This window comes from Zonotrichia albicollis, unplaced genomic scaffold (genome assembly GCF_047830755.1).
Source record: "Zonotrichia albicollis isolate bZonAlb1 unplaced genomic scaffold, bZonAlb1.hap1 Scaffold_254, whole genome shotgun sequence".
Taxonomy (NCBI): Eukaryota; Metazoa; Chordata; class Aves; order Passeriformes; family Passerellidae; genus Zonotrichia; species Zonotrichia albicollis.
The window spans coordinates 4,569,927-4,590,167 of NW_027428428.1; the positions used below are offsets into that span (position 1 = coordinate 4,569,927).

General features: G+C 54.3%; 1 protein-coding gene across 1 annotated transcript; it reads right to left on the reverse strand.

Moving 5' to 3' along the window:
* Nucleotides 1–4,367: 4,367 nt before the first annotated feature.
* Nucleotides 4,368–15,575, reverse strand: LOC141727806 (serine/threonine-protein kinase pim-1-like). Its single transcript, XM_074534095.1, has 5 exons — nucleotides 15,492–15,575; nucleotides 6,049–6,159; nucleotides 5,542–5,959; nucleotides 4,723–4,899; nucleotides 4,368–4,474 (listed from the first exon to the last, which is right to left on the reverse strand). Exons 1-5 carry the CDS (start codon nucleotides 15,573–15,575, stop codon nucleotides 4,368–4,370), a joined length of 897 nt encoding a protein of 298 aa, XP_074390196.1.
* Between the last annotated feature and the right edge of the window lie 4,666 nt (nucleotides 15,576–20,241).

Here is a 20,241-nt window from a genome sequence, read left to right on the forward strand (position 1 = left end):
CAAACTCACAAGGTCCTTTCCTTTTCCATTTGCAATTTTTGGATGCATTTGAAGAAATCCAGGGGTGCAGCTTCTTTTACCCGACTGCCCCACTGCTCACACAGGGCTCTGACCTCAGCCCACTCGAGAGCCAGGGAACTCCAGGGAAGGGCTTCCCAGCTGGGAATTTCTGATGGGACTGATTCCTCACATTGACACTGAACAAGTGACATTTTGCTGGCATCTGGCCAGACTGGGCCAGTTTTGTTTTACCAGTGGGCAGGGTCAGCACCAAAGACACAGACTCCAACTGAAGGAATCAGTGTCATTTCCTGCAGTTCAGAGCAGCAAAGAATCACAAAAGGAGCAGCTCAGCAATGCACCCAACCATCCCCACCAAAGAGTGCCTGCAGTGATTAACAAAGATCCAGCAGCATTTACCCTCAGCCTTTACCATCCCCCAGACCCACACAGCAGCTAGGGAAGCTGTCACAGCCAAGGGCTGCAGAGCCACTCCTGGGCACTGGCAATTCCTGCAGGTGCCTCCAGCCCCAGGTGAGGCTCCAACCCCGCTGGGAGAGGGCCCAGCTCTGACAGGGCTGAATGAACAAACTGACAGCACTGCTAGTGTGGCAACATCTGCTTTCATCCTCCTCTTGGGTCCCTCCCAAAGCCTGGCCAGGGCTCAAGGAGGAACCAAGGGAGGTGACTTTGACCATACAGCCCCAAATAAGGCCAGATGTCAGATTTCATGGCCTTGTCTGGCTTCTAAATACACAAAGGTCAATACATGTTTCACTAAGGAGTGGCTACATCTATCTCAGTGCTAATGACCATGCACATTTCATCAGGGAGCAGATACAAAGACAACCTTTGGCTGGAAGGTTCATCCAGAGACCACCTTTGGCTCAGGGCCTGCTGTCCAGGCCTCACTCAGGGCTGGTGTCCAGGCCTTGGCACTTCAGGGACGTGTTTCAGTGCTGGGCTTGGCACTGCTGGGTGAGCGGCTGCACTGGGTGAGCTCAGAGGGCTTTTCCAACAGAAAGGATTCTGTGATTCCATGATTATATCCACTGCATTCTGCTGGGGCTATTTTAGCAGCATTCCTTTGCTCCAAAAGTTCCCTCTTGCCCAGCTCCTGTGGCCTGAGGCTTCAGCTCCTTCAGCTCCTGGTGTTGAGCTCTCATGCTGAACGAGACGACTGGGATAGATGAATCCACTCAATGCAATTCCTTCTGGGACACGGAGAGGGGAGGCTGTGCAAACAGGAGCACTGTTTGCTGTGGCCTCCTCTCTGCCCTTCACACCTTTCAGGGCTTTGAACCAGCCAAGAGCTTTCTCCAAGAGTGCAATGGAGCAGCTGTTCCTGCTCCCAGGCCTGGCTCTCTCCAGTCTCTGCCATTGCCTGGTTCTGTCCCTCTTGCTGTGCCCTCTGTTCCCCCAGGGCTCGCTGGCTGCTGCCCAGGACTGTGGCACTGGCACAGATCCAGGGCTCCAGAGCCTCCTTTCTCTGCCTTTGCAGCTGCCTGGGCACAGCAGCCTTTTCCATCTGGAAGCTCCCCATGGACAGGGAGTGCCCAGCTCTGTTCCCTGCACAGCCTCCAGGAGCCCAGGGCTGCCATATCCAGTCCCTGCTGGCACTGGGGGCTCCCAGGTGCCTCAGGCTGCTGTGACATCGCTGCACACGGGAGGGAAGAGGGGCAGGGGCTGTGCTCAAAGTCAGCTCCATCTGCTGCTGCTGCTGCTGCTGCTGCTGCTGCGGGGTCATTTGTGCAGCCCTGGCCCAGAGTCAGGGACCAGATCCTGCCAGTCTCTTCCAGCCCTGGCTGCTCAGAGTTTGGGCCCTGGAGCCTCAGGTGGCCAAAGGCAGCTGCTGCTGGTCCCTCTGTGTGCCCGTGTTCAGCAGTGCTGCTCCATCAGTCTGTGCCCAGCAACGGGGAAAGGCCTCAGCCCTGCAGGGCCAGGAGCTGCCGGGCTCTGCCTGAGCAGCTCAGCCAGCAGGAAGGGAGCTGCTCCACACAGGAACCAGGAGCAAAGGACATTCCTTTTGTGAGGCATGTTTTCTACTGAAAGGAAAAAAGAGGAAAAAGGAAAAAAATAGGTAAATTGTAAAAGATAAGCATAAAATCCAAGTATTAGTGAAAAAACATAACACAATGTTAGTGAAAAAAACAAAACATAAATGCAAAGATACATTCTTTGCATTAAGAGGTAAATGATCTTTTTCAAAAGAGAACTCAGTTCTTTACATTGTAAATGTGCTGATGGCATGGATCCATCTTTGTGACCTCAAAAGCCTCTTAAAAGATTTTGGGCTTTGTTTCCAACACTGGTATTTGAAATTGTGGTCGAAGCAAGAGGAAATTGCTTTGTGCCCTTCCAGCTCCAAGCAGGACTGGGAATGGAAACTCTGTCAAAGCCCAAATCCTTTAGAAGATGACCTTCCTTCTCAGCCTGGGAATGAGCTGCCCATACCTGTTGTAACTGCCAGGAGTTTCTTAGAGACACGAAGTCCCACTGACAGCTTTTTGCTCTGGTTTGGCAGTGCAGAAGGGCAATTCTCCATCCACCAGCTCCAGACTGCACTGCCTCAGGAACACGGCCCACTCGCCAGCTTTGGCCCACTCGTGGCACTGCTAGAGGAGGAGGAAAGTGCAATTGCACAATTCCAGCCAGTCAAGAAGAAAACACCCTGTACAGATCCAGGTGTTCAGCTGGGACTGTGGAGAGTTTGGGTCCTTGCCAGTTGGATGTGTGTCCCCAGCTGCAATCTCTGGGCCTGCAGCAGAGTCTCACTCACTGGCCAAAGCAGAAAGCTCAGGCGCTGTGCTCACAACGGGCTCGTCTGATGCAAAGCTGTCAGAGCAATGTGAGGGCAGAGCCAGCCCAGCTGGGCCCAGGGCTGAGCCCAGCAGAGCCCTGGCAGAGCCCAGAGCAGCCTCAGCACCCGCAGAGCCCGGCTGCAAGGAGAGAAAGCAGAAACCACCCGTCAGCTGAGGGCTCCTGTGCCCTTGTGCCAAGGCCTGCGGTGCCCAGGCCATGCTGGCTGTGCCCAGAGCTGTGCCCAGAGTGCCCATCCCTGCTGCCTTTGGCACAGAGCAGGAGGGCAGGACATGTGCCCAGCCTGCAGCCAGCCACGGCACATCCAGCCCTCAGCAGCTGCCCAGAGCAGGATGCTCCAGTGCTCGCTGCCAGCTCCCAAAAGCTCTGATCCCACCCTGCCAAGCACACAGGGACCCACCTCACGCCAGCCACGGCTGGAAGAAAAGCTGCTCCCAAACCATGGCCTCAGCCTTCTCCAAGGGCACGGCCCATCCACGCCACAGCTGCTCCCAAGCACTTCCCCATCCACACTGGACCACCTCAAATGCTTCCTCTGGAATAACAAACAACACATTATTGACAAGAGTTTTGAGACAAAAAGGGAAAACAAGAAAAACAGTAAAAACTCTTATCTCTGTCAGGGCCTTGAGGAAGGCCCCACCCCTACATGCTAGGGAAAAACCCAGCCATGGCTGAGGGAATCCCACACTTTCTCTCTTGCCCCCTGCACTGTCCCCCAAAATCACGGTGACCCCAAAGCAAACAAGGGCAGTGGAGCAGCCCAAGCCCTTCCTTGCCTGCACAGCAAAGCAGCTGTGCACAGGTTCTGGAGCCCCACCTCTGCTCCCACCATGGGGCTTTGTTTGTGTCAGGCTGGCTGCCCCAGCCCCAGCCCGGGGCACGGTGGGTGCTGGGGGCTGTTGGCAGGGCCAGGACCCCACTCCCATTTCGTACCCGCCCCAGCCCATCCTCCCAGCCCTGCCAAAAGCAGCTGGGCAGCGACTGAAGAATGAGTTGCATCTGCCCCAGCAAAGGGGGAGCCTTTGGTTCCCCGCCATGCTGGGTCATGCCCAAATCTGGCAGAATTTCCCCAGATGGGGACTCATCTGCAAATTCCCCGTGGAGTTTGGCTTTGAAGAAGGTGCCAGAATCAAATTGCATCACCTTCAGCCTCCAGTGGCCAGGCTGAGGAAGAGCTTGTCATCCTTGATGTCACCCTCGCTGTCTCCAGCAGCAGCAGCATCATCATCCCCACCCGGTACAGCTTCTCCAGGGGCTCCTTCTCCTTCCCTGCGGGCAGACCAGGCTCTCAGGGCTCTGCCCAGGGCCCCAGCTGTCAGGGAACCAGGACAAGCAAAACCAGCTGGGATGGCAGCCACCAGTGCTGGGCAGAGCAGCTCAGCTCCAGCACAAGGGCTGCGTGTTCCCATCCCATGACCCCGGTGCAGTGACACTGGCAGCACAAAAAGGGTTGGGTTCCTTTGCTTCTCATTGCCAAGGCATATGTGGAGCAGGAACTTACCAGGGCCCTGGATCAAAGTGTGCCTGTGGCGCTCTCCCTTCTTCTATGGCAGAGGAATATCCTGCATCCAAGGAACACAGAATAGGTCTTCCAGTGTGGATCTGTCCAAGGAGTTCACGGATAAACACCACCAGATCAGGTCTTTGCACTCTGGGGAGAGAAAGCAGAAACTGATGGTCAGCCAGAGAAGGCTCCTGTCTGCTTTACCCCACTGTTCCCATGCCCAGGCCATGCTGGATGCGCTCTGAGCTGGGCCTAAACTTTCCCACCAATTCCCTGTTTTGGAGGAGAGCAGGACATGTGCCACCTCCTCAGCAGCTGCCAGAGCGGGATGCCCACGAGCCCGCTGCTGACTCCCAGCACTGGGATTCCCCCCGTGCCCAGAGAAGAGGACCCACCTTGAGAGAGCCCTTGTGGCAGCGGGAGCTGGCCCCAGCTGAGGTTCCGGCCCCTCCTGAAAGGGTGTTCCCCGCAGACCATCTGGTGCAGCAGGATGCCCAGGGACCAGACTGTTGCTGCCTCGCCATGGTACCAGCCAAAGTCGTTCCATTCTGGGGGGCTGTAGGACAATGTTCCTATGGAATACAGATGGAGTTCATCAGGGGGATGCTGCTGCTCCCAGAGCCTGGCCCCAGCATCCCTGGGCCCGCGGGGGCTGCATCAGGGGCACACAGGGTGACCACTGCCCTCTCGCCAGCATCTGGGACTTGTGCACAAAGTTAGGGTTGGAAAAGAAGCCTCTGGTGCTGGAAGAGGGCAGCCCTGGCTAGGCCCAACCATGACATGCAAAGGAAAAACCCACTCCATGCTGGGGAAAAAACATGCCCTTATCCTCCCTGCCTGCATTTCCCCAAAAATATTATGAAGCCAAGGGAAACAGGGCGAGTGGGGTAGTGCAAGCCCTTCCTCTCATCTGCACACCAAACTGGCTGGGGCACAGGTTCCACCCTCCCTCTCTGCTACCCCCACCCACGGGGGTTTTGGTCGGGCTGGCTGCCCCAGCCCAGCCCCAGTCCTGGGCAGAGTGGCTGGCAAAGGCTGCCAGCAGGGCTGGAAGATGGCTGCCCACCCAGCCCTGCTCTAAAGCAACTCAGCTGAGGACTCAGTGCCCTGACTGGCAGCAAAAGGGAGAATCCCCACTGCCACAGCCAGCTTGGGCTGTGAGATGTTGGGCCATGAGATGTCAGCAGCGGGAGCACAGCCCTGGGTAGGCTCACCTGCAAAGTGTGTGTAGACTGTGTCCTGCAGGTAGGTGCCACAGCCAAAGTCAATTAGTTTGGCCTGCCCGGTGTCCAGGTCAACCAGGATGTTCTCTGGCTTGATGTCCCTGTGCAGGACCCCGCAGCTGGTGCAGTGCCGCACGGCCTCCAGCACCTGGCGGAACAGCTCCCGTGCCTCCTCCTCGGGCAGGAACTCCCGTGCCCCAATGAAACGCTGCAGGTCCTGACACTGCTCTGGCCGCTCCAGCACCATCACGATGCAGTTGGGGAGCTCGAGCCACTCCAGCAGCTGGACCACACCGGGGAAGCCAGTGGACGACACCTTGGCCAGCAGCACGATCTCCAGGGGTGCGCTGGTGCCGTCGGGCTGCGGGAGGAGCACGATGCCGTCACTGGGGCCGATGCCGTGCCAGGCCTGGGGAAGCCCTCAGCCAGGCCGGGATGCTCTGCACCCTGCGCTGGCCCCACGCCCGCTCTCCCTCGGGGCGTCCTGGCGGCTCCCACCGTGCCGGGCCCCGGCTCATCCCTGGCCGGCAGCCCCGGCTGCTGGCCCCGCTCACTCACCAGCTCGCCCCAGTGCCGGACGCGGTTCCGTGGCACCCTTTTGATGGCCACCTGCAAGCCAAGGGCAGCAGCAGGGTGAGCTCGCTGCCCCCACTGCGTGCCCCATCCTCTGCCCTCCGTCCTCCTCCTCCTCCATCCCCTCCTCCTGCGCCCGCCGCCGGCCCCGCCGCTCACCGGGGCGCCGTCCGAGAGCCTCGTGGCCGCGAAGACTCTGCCGAAGCCGCCGCGTCCCAGCAGCGATCCCAGCCGGTACCGCTCCTGCAGGGCCTCCTGCGCCGTCCCTGCGGGCGGGACGCGGCTGTCAGCGCTCGGCCCGGGGCCAGCAACGGCCCCCGAGCGCCCCTCACCCGCCCCGGGCCGGCCATGCCCAGGCGTTCGCTCCCGGGAACGCGGCACGGGAGGCTCGGGGCCGCCGGCCGCGCTGCCGAGCGGCGGAGCTCGGGCCGGGGAAGCCGCAGCGGAGGCGGCGGGAGGGGCCGCGCCGCGTATGTGCTCCGCGGGGCCCGGGAGGAGCCGGGGCCGGGGCCGGGGGCGCGGCCGGGGCGGGGGGCGGGGCTGGGGCCGGGACCGGGGTCGGGGCCGGGGCCGGGCTCGGGCCAGGCGGAGGCAAAGGGCGGCGATGCCGCCCCCGCACCAGGCACTGATGCCCGCCCAGCAGCGCCACCGCCAGTACAGCCAGAGCCGGGCGGAGGCGAGACCGCGGTGGGACGGCCGGGGCCGGGCACGGGGCAGCCCCGCCCGGGGCCGGGGGCGGGCCGGGGGCATGGCCCGGCCCTGCGGGGGACAGGGAGGCGGGGAGAGGAGAGGGACGCCGGGCAAGGGACCCCGAGAGAAGAGTGCCCGACAGCGGGAACGGGAGGGAGAGAGAAAGAAAGAGAGAAGAGAAAGAAAGAAAGAAAGAGAGTATTCAAAATATCTCTTTGCTTTGCCGCTTCCGCTGCCGCCGCTGCTGCTGCCGCCGCTGCTGCTGCCGCCGCTGCTGCTGCCGCCGCTGCCGCCGCTGCAACTGAAGCACCGGGGCCGTTCGTCCCCGTGTCCGTTCCCCGCTGGCCCCACGAGCCCCACGTTCGAGCCCCGCGCGCCCCGGGGACAGCCCCTCCGTCTGCCCAAACACGGGAGCTTTGCAGCGCTGAGCGCAGATGCAGAGCCCTGACTCCTGCACACCGGCACAGCGATCCCCTCACTTGCTGCTGTGCATTGTCCTTGCTGAGGGTCAAACACTGTCAGGGCACCTTCCCTTGGGGTAGGATTCCTACCTGAGCCCAGCACTGCACTGACACCTGCAGTGTTGCTTTCCTGTAAAACCAGGGGAAGGAAAGCTGTGTGTGGCTCATGGTATTTTAGAGTGTCTAAAAATCACTAAGTCACCAATCTTAGAGGTGCAGTGGGTCTGGAATTACTGGAATGGAGAAGTAGTGCAACATGGAAAAGGGGAGCATAGAAATAAATAGAGGAAAGCATCTTGGATTGTTTCTTTCATTTTCATTTCACTTCTGGAAAGCTGTTTCAGTTTTCCAGGAATCTTCTCCTGTCTGCTCTTCCCAAGAATCTCTCATGGAGAACGAGGTCAAGCTTCTGTCACAAGATTTGCCACCAGGAAATGATGCCACTGGTGCAATTTTCATTGTAACTGTTTGTGCTGGCTTAGGGCAAATTTGGGGAGGAAATCTCCAAAAGGGGTCCGTCTAGAAAGCAAGTTCAAGCGGCCCCTCCCCCTACTAGTTCAGGAAAAGACTTCCCTCGAGAAAAGTGAAAAAACCCCCGTTTATTTAACAAGTAAATTATTCACAAGCATGAAAAATGAATTATATTAAATCAAACCTCTGACAGTGCTGAAGAGATGGCAAATTCAGAAAGTCCTTTTTGTGGGTTGTAGTTGGCTCACTCGGTCTCTTCTAAGTCCCTCTGGTGCTGGAATGCAGCGTCCCAGACCTTGGTGGGCCACAGGTTTGAGCTGCTGCCGGTGTTTGTCTGGGTTTTCAGTCCAGAGCAGGTTTAAACAGTTCCAAGAAAAAGGAAAGTCACAGTCCAAGGAACTTCTCTTCCTAAGCAAGCTAAAGCCAAATTGCTAGACCTGGGCTGTGAAGGCATCGGGAAATTTCCAAATCTGAGCACTGGCGGTCCCAGCAAACACCAGATCTGGATGGTGCTGCAGCCAGAACCTGCAGATTTCCAAATTTTGGCTTTCTGTGCCAGCAAATCACTGGACTTGGCCTGTGCCAGCACCAGGAAGTTTTCAGATCTGGGCGCTGGCACTGCCAGCAAACACCAGATCTGGGTGGTGTCATTGCCAGCGACAGAAATCTGCCAGATTTGGACTCTGCTGGCACTGAGAAATTTCCAAATCTGGGTTCTGGTGCAGGAAACACAAGATGTGGGTGGTGCCAGACCCAGTAGCAGGAAGCTGCCACAGGATTTGGATTTCTGTGCCAGCAAATTGCTGCACTTGGGCTGTGCCAGAATAGGGAAATTTCCAGATCTGGGCACTGGCAGTGCCAGCAAACAGCCCATTTCAGGCTGCAGGCTCCAGGAAGGACTGGGTCTGGATGCCTTCCTCTTTTCTTTCCTTCTTTCCTTCCATCTTTCTTGGAAGGCTGCTGCCAACAAACTCCAGATTGGGCAGTGCTGGCAAGGGGAAATTGCCAGGTTTTAGCTTTCTTTGCCAGCAAATTCTGGATATGGGTGGTGCCCGAAGAGGGAAATTGCCAGATGTGGGCACTGGCAGTGCCAGGGCATGTCAGATCTTGGTGCGGAATGTGCCAGCACTGGGAAATTGCCAGCTGCTTATTTTCTGTGCCAGCAAATTGCTGGAATTATGCTGTGCAGGCATCTGAAAAATTCTGGATCTGAGTACCGGGCATGTCAGCAAACATGAGATCGGGTTGCTGTAGGTACCAGGTATTTGCTTGATTTTGGCTTTCTTTGCCAGCAAATTGCTGGACTTGGGCTGTGCCAGAATATGGAAATACCAAGATCTGGGAACTGGCAGTGCCAGCAAACACCACATTTCAGGAAGGACTGGATCTGGACCCGTTCCCTCCCTGCCTCTCTCCCTCAGCAAGGCACCAGAGTGGCTGGACAGCAGCCAGGCAGAAAGGGACCTGCAGGGACCAATGGACATCAGGCTGGACATGAGTCAGCAGTGTGCCCATGTGGCCAAGAAGGCCAATGGCTCCTGGCCTGGTTCAGGAATGGTGTGGCCAGCAGGAGCAGGGCAGGGATTCTTCCCCTGTGCTCAGCACTGCTTGGGCAGCACCTCGAGTGCTATTTCCAGTTCTGGGGCCCCCTAATTTAGGAAGGACATGGAAGGGCTGGAGTGTGTCCAGAGAAGGGCAACAAGGCTGGGGAGGGGTCTGGAAGAACACAAGTCCTGTGAGGAGTGGCTGAAGGACCTGCAGTTGTTTATCCTGGAGGAGGCTCAGGGGAGACAAGGCGGTGTCAGGGCACAGGGTGGACTTGATGACCTCCATGGCCTCTTCCACCCTTGCTGATTCTGGGATTCTCTGAAACCACCCTTGGAGCAGTTGCACGATGAGCCCTGGGCCTCCTCTTCAGAAGCTCCAGCAGCCCAGGTCCCTCAGCTTCTCCTGCCAGCCCCAAAGCCCATCCTGTCAGTCCTGCAGAGCCTCTGCAGCTCCTCCTCACTGCCCAGAACAGGGAGCCCCAGAGCCAGACACAGCAGCCCAGATGTGCCCCCCTGGCCTGGGGTGCCTCTGGCAAGGGAGCAGCACCAGGCACTGCAGGAGCCTGCAGACAATTGATCTGAAGGCCAAAGCTCCTTATCTCCTTCTGAAAGAGCAGGAGCAGTTCCTCATTCCAGTGTGGTGGAATGCTGGGCACCACAGCTCCAGGCGAGGACTGGACACAAGTTTGCTCCCACTGAGTGCTGTGATGGGTTCTGCAGGAGCTCTGGGCTCCTGTGCTTGCCAGGCACAATGAGGAGAGAAGGAGCCAAGTGCACTGATGTGGGAAATGGATGTGTAGAAAGTTTTTAGAGCCTAATAAAAGGCCCACACAGTATGAATCTGTATATAAATCTTGAGACAAGAAATGCCAACTTAAAAATGCCATGGAATAGGACAGATATTGTTGAGAGAGAAATGGAGCTAGAAAAAAGTTTCAAAAGATGGCCGTGCAAATAAGACTTTGGAAAAATAGAGCTATGAAAGATGCATTGTTTATGGGACCCACGAGGGGTAGATTTAAATAATTGGCTTTAAGGCATCTACAACATGGCATGGCAAAATGCTGATAGACCAAGAAATACTGTAATTAGGAAATAGTGGGCTTCTGATTGTGATGGCGTGAATTATGTGTATTGTCTCACCCTTCTCATGAGACTGAAAATGGAATATAAGTTTTTAAAACACCTCTCAGTGTCCCCATCTCTAGGTCAAGAAAAGAGTATTATCCAACACACTGACACACCTTTGCCTCGAGCATAACCCAGCCTGGACCAAACACACTGAAAGGTTTTCCCTTTGGCCCATGTCTCGAAATGTCAGGTCTGCTGTTTGACAGCTCAGTTTGGTTTGGTGTCAAGGAGTTCCCTCAGAAATACTGGGTTTGTCCTTTTCTGTGCCTGCCCCTCAGCAGCCTTGGGGATGCTCCTGTGTGAAGCCATCTGTCTCACACAGTTTCAGACAACTTCAAACAGGATATTGTGCAATAAGTCGTCTCCTCTAAAGTGTTCCAACAACCCCTTTCCAGCAATAGGAAATTATTACTGATAGATGAAAGTGGAAAACCCCCAACAGTTTATTAACAAACAGAATCCCACCATGACACGTGTTACAAGAAGGTGCCGGGGTCTCTCTCAGAAGAACAGGAGCTGTCACGGAGCAGTTCCAGCAGCTGATGGAAGCTCAGGGGCTCGTCCGGCGTTGGCTTTCTCCCATGGCAGAGCTCCATGGAGCAGGCAGGGCAATGAAGCATCTGGGCTGGAGCCCCTCACTGCTTTTTCTCTCCGGCGTGGCTCAGTGTCCTGGTTTAGGGCAAATTTGTTAAAGAATCTGCAAAGGAGGGCCCCTCCAGAAAGCAAAACCCACACGTCCCCTCCCCCCAACCGGTTCAGGAAAAAATTCCTTGGAGAGAGGTGGAAAGAGCCTGTTTATTTCAGGAACAACACCCCCCAGCACACAAAATGAACAATACCCTATGACACCGCTCTGAGAAAGATGACAAAATCAGAAAGTCTCTTTTGGGGGTGGTTGCTCTGTTCTCAGTCCCTCTGGCACTGGGGCAACTGCTGCAGCTGAACCTTTGGTGTTCCCGGGTCCCAGTCCGGAGCAGGTTCGAGATGGTCACAGGAACAGGAGAGGAGAAACAGTCCAGGAAGGAATGTGGACTGTTTAGCTAAACTAGCTAATAAGCAGAGGCCAAAGCAGAGCAGAAGTGAGAGCAGAAAAGAGAGCAAGCAAAGCAGCAAGCTGAAAGCAAGAAGTGAAAAACAGCCCTATGTACTGTTTGTCTCTGTGTCCCTGATAAGAGAAACCCAAACAAAACTTCTACTCTTCAGAGCCGGTCTTAAAGGCACAGAACAGATGAATGGGGATACAAGCATCATAACATCACCCCAGGACATTCCACCCCTTATCCCCATATCATCAACATACTACAACACATCATGCATTATTCATACAAAATTTCCATCTGTTTCCCCAAAATTACAAGCAATACCCATCATGCCTTCATCACATCCCCACACTGGACCACTGAATCCAGGCCCTGTATTACAGAGCTGCAGAGCCCCTTTTCACTTTAGTCACTTAAAGCTCCATCTATCACTTGCCCAGACCTTCAACTCTTACACATTTCCTTCCAACTCATGTCTGTATGGTTTAATGTACAGACAATAGCAGTAACATCCAATGAACAGTGATATTGCATATCATTCTTACCCCACAATCAGATCTCCCTGAGGTACACATCGTGTTGTTCCATCTCTTTGCATTATCCACCACGTGCAACCTGGTCCCTGAGAAAAGACAACCCCACGAATGGGTTTGTCTGTACTCGAGGCAGAATTGATCCACACAGTCTTTCCTAACAAACCTCTATATGTACCACTGGGACTTTGTCTCCCTCTATTACATTCAGGGACTCAGACTGGGCAGGACCTGCTCGGTTGGTGGAACCTCGGGTGTTAACTAACCAGGTGGCCTTTGCTAGATGCTGCTCCCAGTTCTTGAAAGATCCCCCACCCAAAGCTTTCTACTGGGTTTTTAGTAGTCCATTGTACCTCTCCACTTTTCCTGCAGCTGGAGCATGGTAGGGGATATGGTACACCCACTCAATGCCATGTTCCCTAGCCCAGGTGTTGATAAGGCTGTTCTTGAAATGAGTCCCATTGTCTGACTCAATCCTCTCAGGGGTGCCATGTCTCCACAGAACTTGCTTTTCCAGGCCCAGGATGGTGTTCCGGGCTGTAGCATGAGACACAGGGTAGGTTTCCAGCCATCCAGTGGTGGCCTCCACCATGGTCAGCACGTAGCGCTTGCCCTGGCGTGTCTGGGGCAGTGTGATGGAGTCAATCTGTAAGGCCTCCCCATACTTGTACTTGGACCACCGCCCACCGTACCACAGGGGCTTCACTCGCTTGGCCTGCTTGATGGCAGCACACGTCTCACAGTCATGGATAACCTGAGAAATACTGTCCATGGTTAGATCCACCCCTCGGTTTCGTGCCCACTTATAGGTGGCATCTCTGCCCTGGTGGCCTGAGGCGTCATGGGCCCATCGAGCTAGGAATAACTCTCCCTTATGTTCCCAATCTAGGTCTATTTTGGACAACCCTGTCTTTGCAGCTTGGTCTACCTGCTCATTGTTTTGGTGCTCCTCATTGGCTCTGCTCTTGGGGACATGGGCATCTACATGGCGGACCTTCACAGGTAACCTCCCTACCCTGGTAGCAATGTCTTTCCACTCTTCAGCAGCCCAGATTGGTTTTCCTCTATGCTGCCAGTTTGCCTCTTTCTACCTCTCCAGCCATCCCCACAGAGCATTGGCTACCATCCATGAATCAGTGTAGAGGTAGAACTTTGGCCATTTCTCTCTCTCAGCAATGTCCAGGGCCAGTTGAACAGCTTTGAGTTCAGCAAGTTTGCTTGATCCACCTTCTCCTTCGGTAGCTTGTGCAGCCTATCGTGTGGGGCTCCATACGGCTGCTTTCCACTTCCTGTTCATCCCTTCGATGCGACAGGAGCCGTCAGTGAAAAGAGCGTAGCGTGTTTCCTCTGGGGGCAGTTGGTTATAGGGAGGAGCCTCTTCAGCACGTGTCACTGGTTTTTGTTCCTCTTCATTAGCAAGACCAAAGTTCTCACCTTCCGGCCAGTTTGTAATTATCTCCAGAATCCCAGGGCGATTCAGATTTCCAATATTGGCATGCTGTGTAATAAGAGCAATCCATTTACTCCATGTAGTGTCAGTGGTGTGGTCGGTAGTGGGAACCTTTCCTTTAAACATCCACCCCAGCACCGGTAGTCAGGGTGCCAGGGGGAGTTGTGCTTCTGTACCAATCACCTCTGAGGCAGCCTGGACTCCAAGATTTCCTTCTCTGTGGGAGTGTAATTGGCTTTAGAGCCTCTTTAGCTTTGACTCCAAAATCCCAGTGATCGGCCTCGAGTCTCCCCAGGCACCTTCTGCCAAAGGCTCCAGGACAAGCCATTGTTCCTGGCTGCAGAGTACAGTACATTCTTCACCTCTGGTCCTGTCCTGACTGGGCCAAGGGCAATCACATGAGTGATCTCCTGCTTGATCTGGGCAAAGGCTTGTTGCTGTTCAGGACCCCAGTGGAACTCCTTCTTCTTGCAGGTAAAAAGGGCTCACAATCTTACTTTATTCAGGAATGTGCATTCTCCAAAACCTATGGCACCCAGGAAAGATTGCATTTCCTTCTTGCTAGTTGGTGGAGACATCGCGGTGATTTTGTTGATGACCTCAGTGGGAATCTGATGCAGTCCGTCTTGCCACTTCACTCCCATACACTGGATCTCTTTGGCACATCCCTTGACTTTGCTCTTCTTGACAGCAAAGCTGGCTTCTAGCAGAATCCTGATGATCCTCTCTCCTTTCTCAAATACTTCCATTGCCGTGTTCCCCCACACAATGATGTCATCGATGTACTGCAGGTGCTCTGGAGCCTCACCCTTTTCCAGCGCAGTCTGGAATCAGTCCATGGCAGATGGTGGGGCTGTGCTTCCACCCCTGGGGCAGTCGGTTCCAGGTGTACTGCATGCCCCTCCAGGTGAAAGCAAACTGAGGCCTGCATTCTGCTGCCACAGGAATGGAGAAAAATGTGTTAGCAATGCCAATGGTGGCAAAGCACTTTGCTGCCTTGGACTCCAGCTCGTACTGGAGTTCCAGCATGTCCGGCACAGCAGCGCTCAGTGGTGGAGTCACTTCATTCAATGCACGACAGTCCACAGTCAATCTCCATTCTCCTTCAGATTTACGCACAGGCCAAGTGAAGCTGTTGAAGGGTGAGTGGGTCTTGCGGACCAGCCCTTGGCTCTCCAGCTCACGGATCATTTTGTGGATGGGGATCATGGCAACTTGATTCATCTGATACTGCCGGCGGTGCACTGTTGAGGTGGCAATTGGTGGTCTTTGCTCTTCCACCTTCAGGAGTCCTACTGCAGACGGGTTTTCTGATAGTCCAAGCAAAGTGTTCAACTGCTTGATGTTTTCTGCCTCCACAGCAGCTATGCCAAAAGCCCATCTGAGTCCCTTTGGGTCTTTGTAATAGCCGTTCAGGAGGAAATCTATGCCCAGAATACACGGGGCCTCTGGGCCAGTCACAATAGGATGTTTTTTCCACTCTTTCCCAGTCAGGCTCACCTCAGCTTCTAACAGGGTCAATTGCTGTGTTCCCCCCGTCACCCTGGCAATGGAAACAGGTTCTGCCGCCACATGTCCCGATGGTATCAGGGTACACTGCGCACCAGTATCAATAAAGCATCTTACTTTTGTGGTTCTGATGTGCCAGGCCATCGGATCCACACCGTCCAGAAAATCCAGTTTTCTGGTGCCTCTCCGTGGCTGGAGGCAGGGCCCCTAAAACCCTGGGTATTTATGGCAGAGGTACCTTCCAGGGGTCCTGACAGATCATACTCAGCAGCTCAGTCATGAGAGGCTGAGGCTACCTTCACTTTACTGGAGTTTCCTTGATTTGTGTTTCCCTCCTTGAGCTGATGCACCCGTGCTGCCAGGACAGAAGTGCGTTTTCCATCCCACCTTCCCATGTCTTCCCCATGGTCACGCAGAAAAAAGCACAGGTCAGCCCGTGGGGTGTACCCCCCCCTCTCTCTAGCTGGGGAACGTTGAGCTCTGACTCTGGGCCCTGTGACTCACAGTGGTGCAATGTGGGAACTGTTCCTCCTCACCTCTTCCCTCACCACCTCCCTCATCTCCTCTTTGAGGTCCTTAATCACAGCAGAGACATGAGCCTGCATCAGTCCATTGATCATGCTTTCATAATTCTTAAGCTTGTTGGCTATAGAACCCACTGCCTCTTGGTTGTTATCAGCATTAATTGTTGCAATAAAGGTGGTGTATTGGTATGGCCCAGGATTTGCCAGGCTCCACAACATTTGCCCTGTGCACCTGACTTTGTCGGGGTCATTATCATGCTGTCCATCCCTCCTAAAGAGTACCTCTAATTCTGCCACTTCTCTCAGCTGTTGGATCCCTTCCTCAAGGGTCTTCCAGCACATTCTGTGGTGCTGGTCCTGCATTCTCTCCCTGTGGCCAAACCTCTCTCTGACACTCATTAAAAGCCCCTCCCAGAGGGAAAGAGACTCTGGCTCCTTTTCAACAATCTGATTGATACCTGAGTTGTGGGTCAAGGGTCCCAAATTCCTTGCCTCACCACCATCCAGCTGGACGCTTGTACTCATAACATCTAAGACGCAAAGCAGCCAGGTTGTATAAGCCTCACATCCCCGTCATACAATGTCTGTGCGCAGATTACGGAGACTTTTGTACGTCAGGGACTTGGTGATGATTGCAACCTCTTGCTCCCCTGTGGGTTGTGAGGGCTGTCTTTTATCTGGGTGCTCTGCTTTTGTCTTAGATCTCTTTGTTTCTAGAGGGGCAACTGCTGCTGGCTGTGACTGCCTTTGCAATTCAGCTGGAACCTGGACAGTTGTAACATCTGCGGGTTCTGCTGCTGCACTATTACACTTTCTTTCTTCACGGCAGAGGGAGGGCTTCTCACCAGCTGGGGAAGTGTATTCCTTCAGCATCCAGCCCATCTCACGTATCTCCTTCACCAGACGCCCCAGCCAATCTGGGTAGTTCACATCTGGGGTGGGATGTGGGCTAGGGTCAGGCTCTGGGACAGCAGCATCCCCAGACTCTGGTGGCGTATTAGATTCTGGGGTTGGTGTCAGGGTGGTTATCCAGGTAAGTCACCCCTCCTCTCTAAATGCTAAATAGAGCAGGCCTATCAGCAACACCAGCCACTGTATGATATCATTAATATTTAGAGTGGATGTGAACCCTTCAAAAAGTAGTGGGGCAGACCCAAAGAGATGGCTAAAGGGTTGGGAGAAGATTTCACCCAGTGTCATTTCCTTACAGCAAGTGCCATTATTAAAGAAACCCCAAAACCATACTGTTAGTGTGTGATAGCTGTGAATCTGTGTGCCTGCTTTCCAAGGGAATTAAAAACCCATGAATTCCTCACCTTATTCACCCATAAAACAAACCGGATAACAGCCACAGTAGCCTTGGTTATAGGACCCATGTTTAGATAAGGGCCTATAAATGGGAGGAATAAAGCCACGATCACGTGCCACCCAAACCAGGGCAAGCTGGACCACATGGTGTAGCTTAATGAGGTTTCTATAGCTACACACAAAAATTAGATTACTCAGGAACTGTTATTCCTTTTTTGTTTCTGTGCCCTCGAGCCCCACATTAGGCGCCAAAATCTGTCTTGGTTTGGAAAGACAGGAGTCTGCTAAGGAAGGCAGGAGCTTCCCCTGAAATGGAGAATGTAAACCCTCCTCACCCCTCCAAATTGCTATAAATTTTAAATTAAGGGTCTCTCATGCAAAAATATGGGAGCAGGAAATAACAGCTCTTTAATAGGGGGAAAAAAAAAAGGATAAAATAAACATTGCAGTACACTAGAACAACACTGACAGAGTCAGAACCCAACCTGACACCCTGTGGGTCAGGGTGTTGGTGGCAGTCCCATTGGAATTGTGGCTGCAGCCCTCCTGCAGTGTCAGGGGTGGTTCGGTTGGTGCAAGGGGAATCTGTAGAGAAGGATGTATTCTTCCTCTGAAGACCCAGTGGAAGGAGACGCAGCTGCTGTTTCTCTGGGGAATCCCGTGGAGAAAAAACATGCTGGTGTCTCAAAAAATTTCTGGATTATATCTGAGTAGGAATGCTTGGCTCCTTCCTCTGGGCTGAACATCTCACCATGGGATGTTAGTGTTCTTATCAGTCATGCAATGACATTCAATAGTCTGTTATCAGCAGATGTTCCCTCCCGAGGGAGGTGTGAATGTGGGCACTCAAAGAGAGAGATAAAGCAAACTGCCCACTGGACAAAGGTAATCTGCCATACAGATGGCAATGGCAAACAACTTGCACTGCAATCTTCAACAGCTGTGCTGTGCCTCTTAGTGACAAACCTGCCCTCCCCAAATGCCCCAACCACCAAGGCCATTACAAGGGGAGGGGAAAGAGGACTATGGGGGACGGATGACATTAACATCACTACACATCTTAACATACACATAGTATCTACCTCCTCATTGTGAGACCCAACTATGACACTACTCCTCTGCAACACTGTGCAATAACGGAGGCTTGTTCCTACCAGACCCGGCAATGTCCCAGTGGCACCTGTGTCCCATAAGGCCCCACTTGGTCAAAGCAGAGCCTTGGCTTAGCAACTGACCCTTGTTTCCTTGAGATTCCATTTGTGAAAAACAGATTCACTCTCCTGTGAAATTGTACAAAGTTGAATAAAGGTCAATGGGAGACCAGAACCACGGAGCAAAAGTTATTACAGCTGGGTGCATCTTGACACTCAGCACGGAGAACCCTGTTACCTTCGGGGATACCCCTGAAATACCTTTCCCCTTACATCAGCCTGTTGCATATTCATAGACCCTCATGCATATCCATGAACTACTTTACATATTCCAGGAATGATTTTACACGGCCCCTCCTTGGGTCTGCCTTTACAGAGCATGTGTGTTTCTTGGCTGTGGTTTTGGCTCCTTCTCTTTATCACCTCCAGTTTTGGGGCCTTGGTCATCTCTGCCTTCAGACAGTGAGTGGTGATAGTTTGCAGATCTGTCCAGGTGTCCTCATCCTGTGTGCATTGGATGTTATCCCATCCAAGCAGGCAGTTTAACACAAGCAGCTATTTCACTGAGCTTAATTTACAACAGAAATAAAAGCGATATTTTTAGAACAAAGTTACTTTAACAGCACACATATAAAATCCATTTTAATATTTACAAAAAGCCAATATTATGATATTTATCTATAACAGGGTGAAGGAGCCCTGGCCCAGGCTCCGGGGGACACGGGGATGCTGCCGGGGGGACCCTGTTCCCCTGTGCCACCCCCAGGGCCCCAGTCCCCCGTCCCCGTGTCAGGCTCTGGGGTCGATCTCATGCAATATCCTCTGGGGGAGGCTGCGGGGCCGGGGGAGGGGGGACTCAGGGGGACATCCCCGCTGTGCACGAGCAGGGGTTGGACTATTCTGGGGGCAACTGTGAGGGGGGCCGGGGCAGAGTGACCTCCCCAGTGACCTCACAAAGCCCCTGTGATGTCACACAGCCCCTGTGATGTCAATGGCTACCTATGATTTCATACAACCTCCTGTGATGTCACACAATCCCTCTGTTATATCACACAGCCTCTATATGATGTCATTCAGCTGCTGTGCGATGTCATAGAGATGTTTTGTGATGTCACAGTCACCTTGTGGTGCCACAGCTATGTCTGCAATGTCACAGTCTTCTCTATGACGCCACACAGCTGCTCTGTGATATCCTACTCGATGTCACAACCCACATTATGATGTCACAGAGCTGCCTTTTTGATGTCACAGCTTGCTCTGTGATGTCACAGCCCCCTCAGTGCTGTCATACAGTCCACTCTGTGCTGTCACACAGCCCCTTGCTGACATCACAGCTGCTCTGTGCCTCTATGACACAGCCCCAGAGGTGCTGCTGTGACACAGCCCCCTCTGACACATCCCACAGCCCCTGCCAGTGCTGAGCCCCTGTGAGCTCTGTCTGTGCCCTGCTGGTGTCCCTGAGGGGCCCTGGCAGTGCCCCAGCCCTGCTGGGCTGTGCACAGGAGCTGCTCCTGGCCAGAGCTGTCTCTCTGCAGCGCTGCCCTTGCCAGGAGCTGCCTCTGGGCCAGGAGCCCGGCCCAGCTCAGCAGCACAGACACAGCACAGGGACTTTAATGAGCCTCTGGGGCTTTGGTGCTCTTTGCATCAGACCCAGGCCCCAGAATGTGCTCAGAGAATTTCTCAAGAGTTCAAAGTGAGATTGAAATACTGAAGTTTCTTGTACTTTAAAGAGATCCCTGTGAGGGACAGGACTGAGGAAGTGTCCCCAGGTTCCAGTCACAGCAGAACAATGGAGGCAGTGATGACAGCTGGGGACAAGCAAGGCAAAGGTGTCTCTGGTGCTGAGCACACCTGGATGTGTTTGAGGAATGCAAAGGGCCAAGGCCTGAGCCCCAGCCCCTGGCCAGGCAGATCCTGTCCCTCCCTCCTTGCTCAGGGCTCTTCCCGGGATGGGCACTGGCATGTGGGGATGTGCAATGGCAAGGGCAGGAGCATGGGGCGGCCCCTGCCAGGCTGCTGAGCAGGGACAAGGAGGCAATGAGGCCCCAGGCCTGCAAGGGTCACTTGTCTCCTGCTCCTGCCTCAGGCCCAGGCCCAGCAGCCATGGCCAAAGTGCTGCCCAGGTTGGCTCTGGCAGGGCTGTCTTGCAGCTGCTGCCCATCCCTGTGCCCTGTGCAGCCCAGGATGTCCCACGGTGTCCCTGCCCTGCGCCTCTGTCCCTGCAGGCTGTCGGCATCCCCCGGCTGCCCCACCTGGCTGGGCCCTTCCTTTGCTGACAGCTCTGCCTCCTGCCTGCCTCTGCC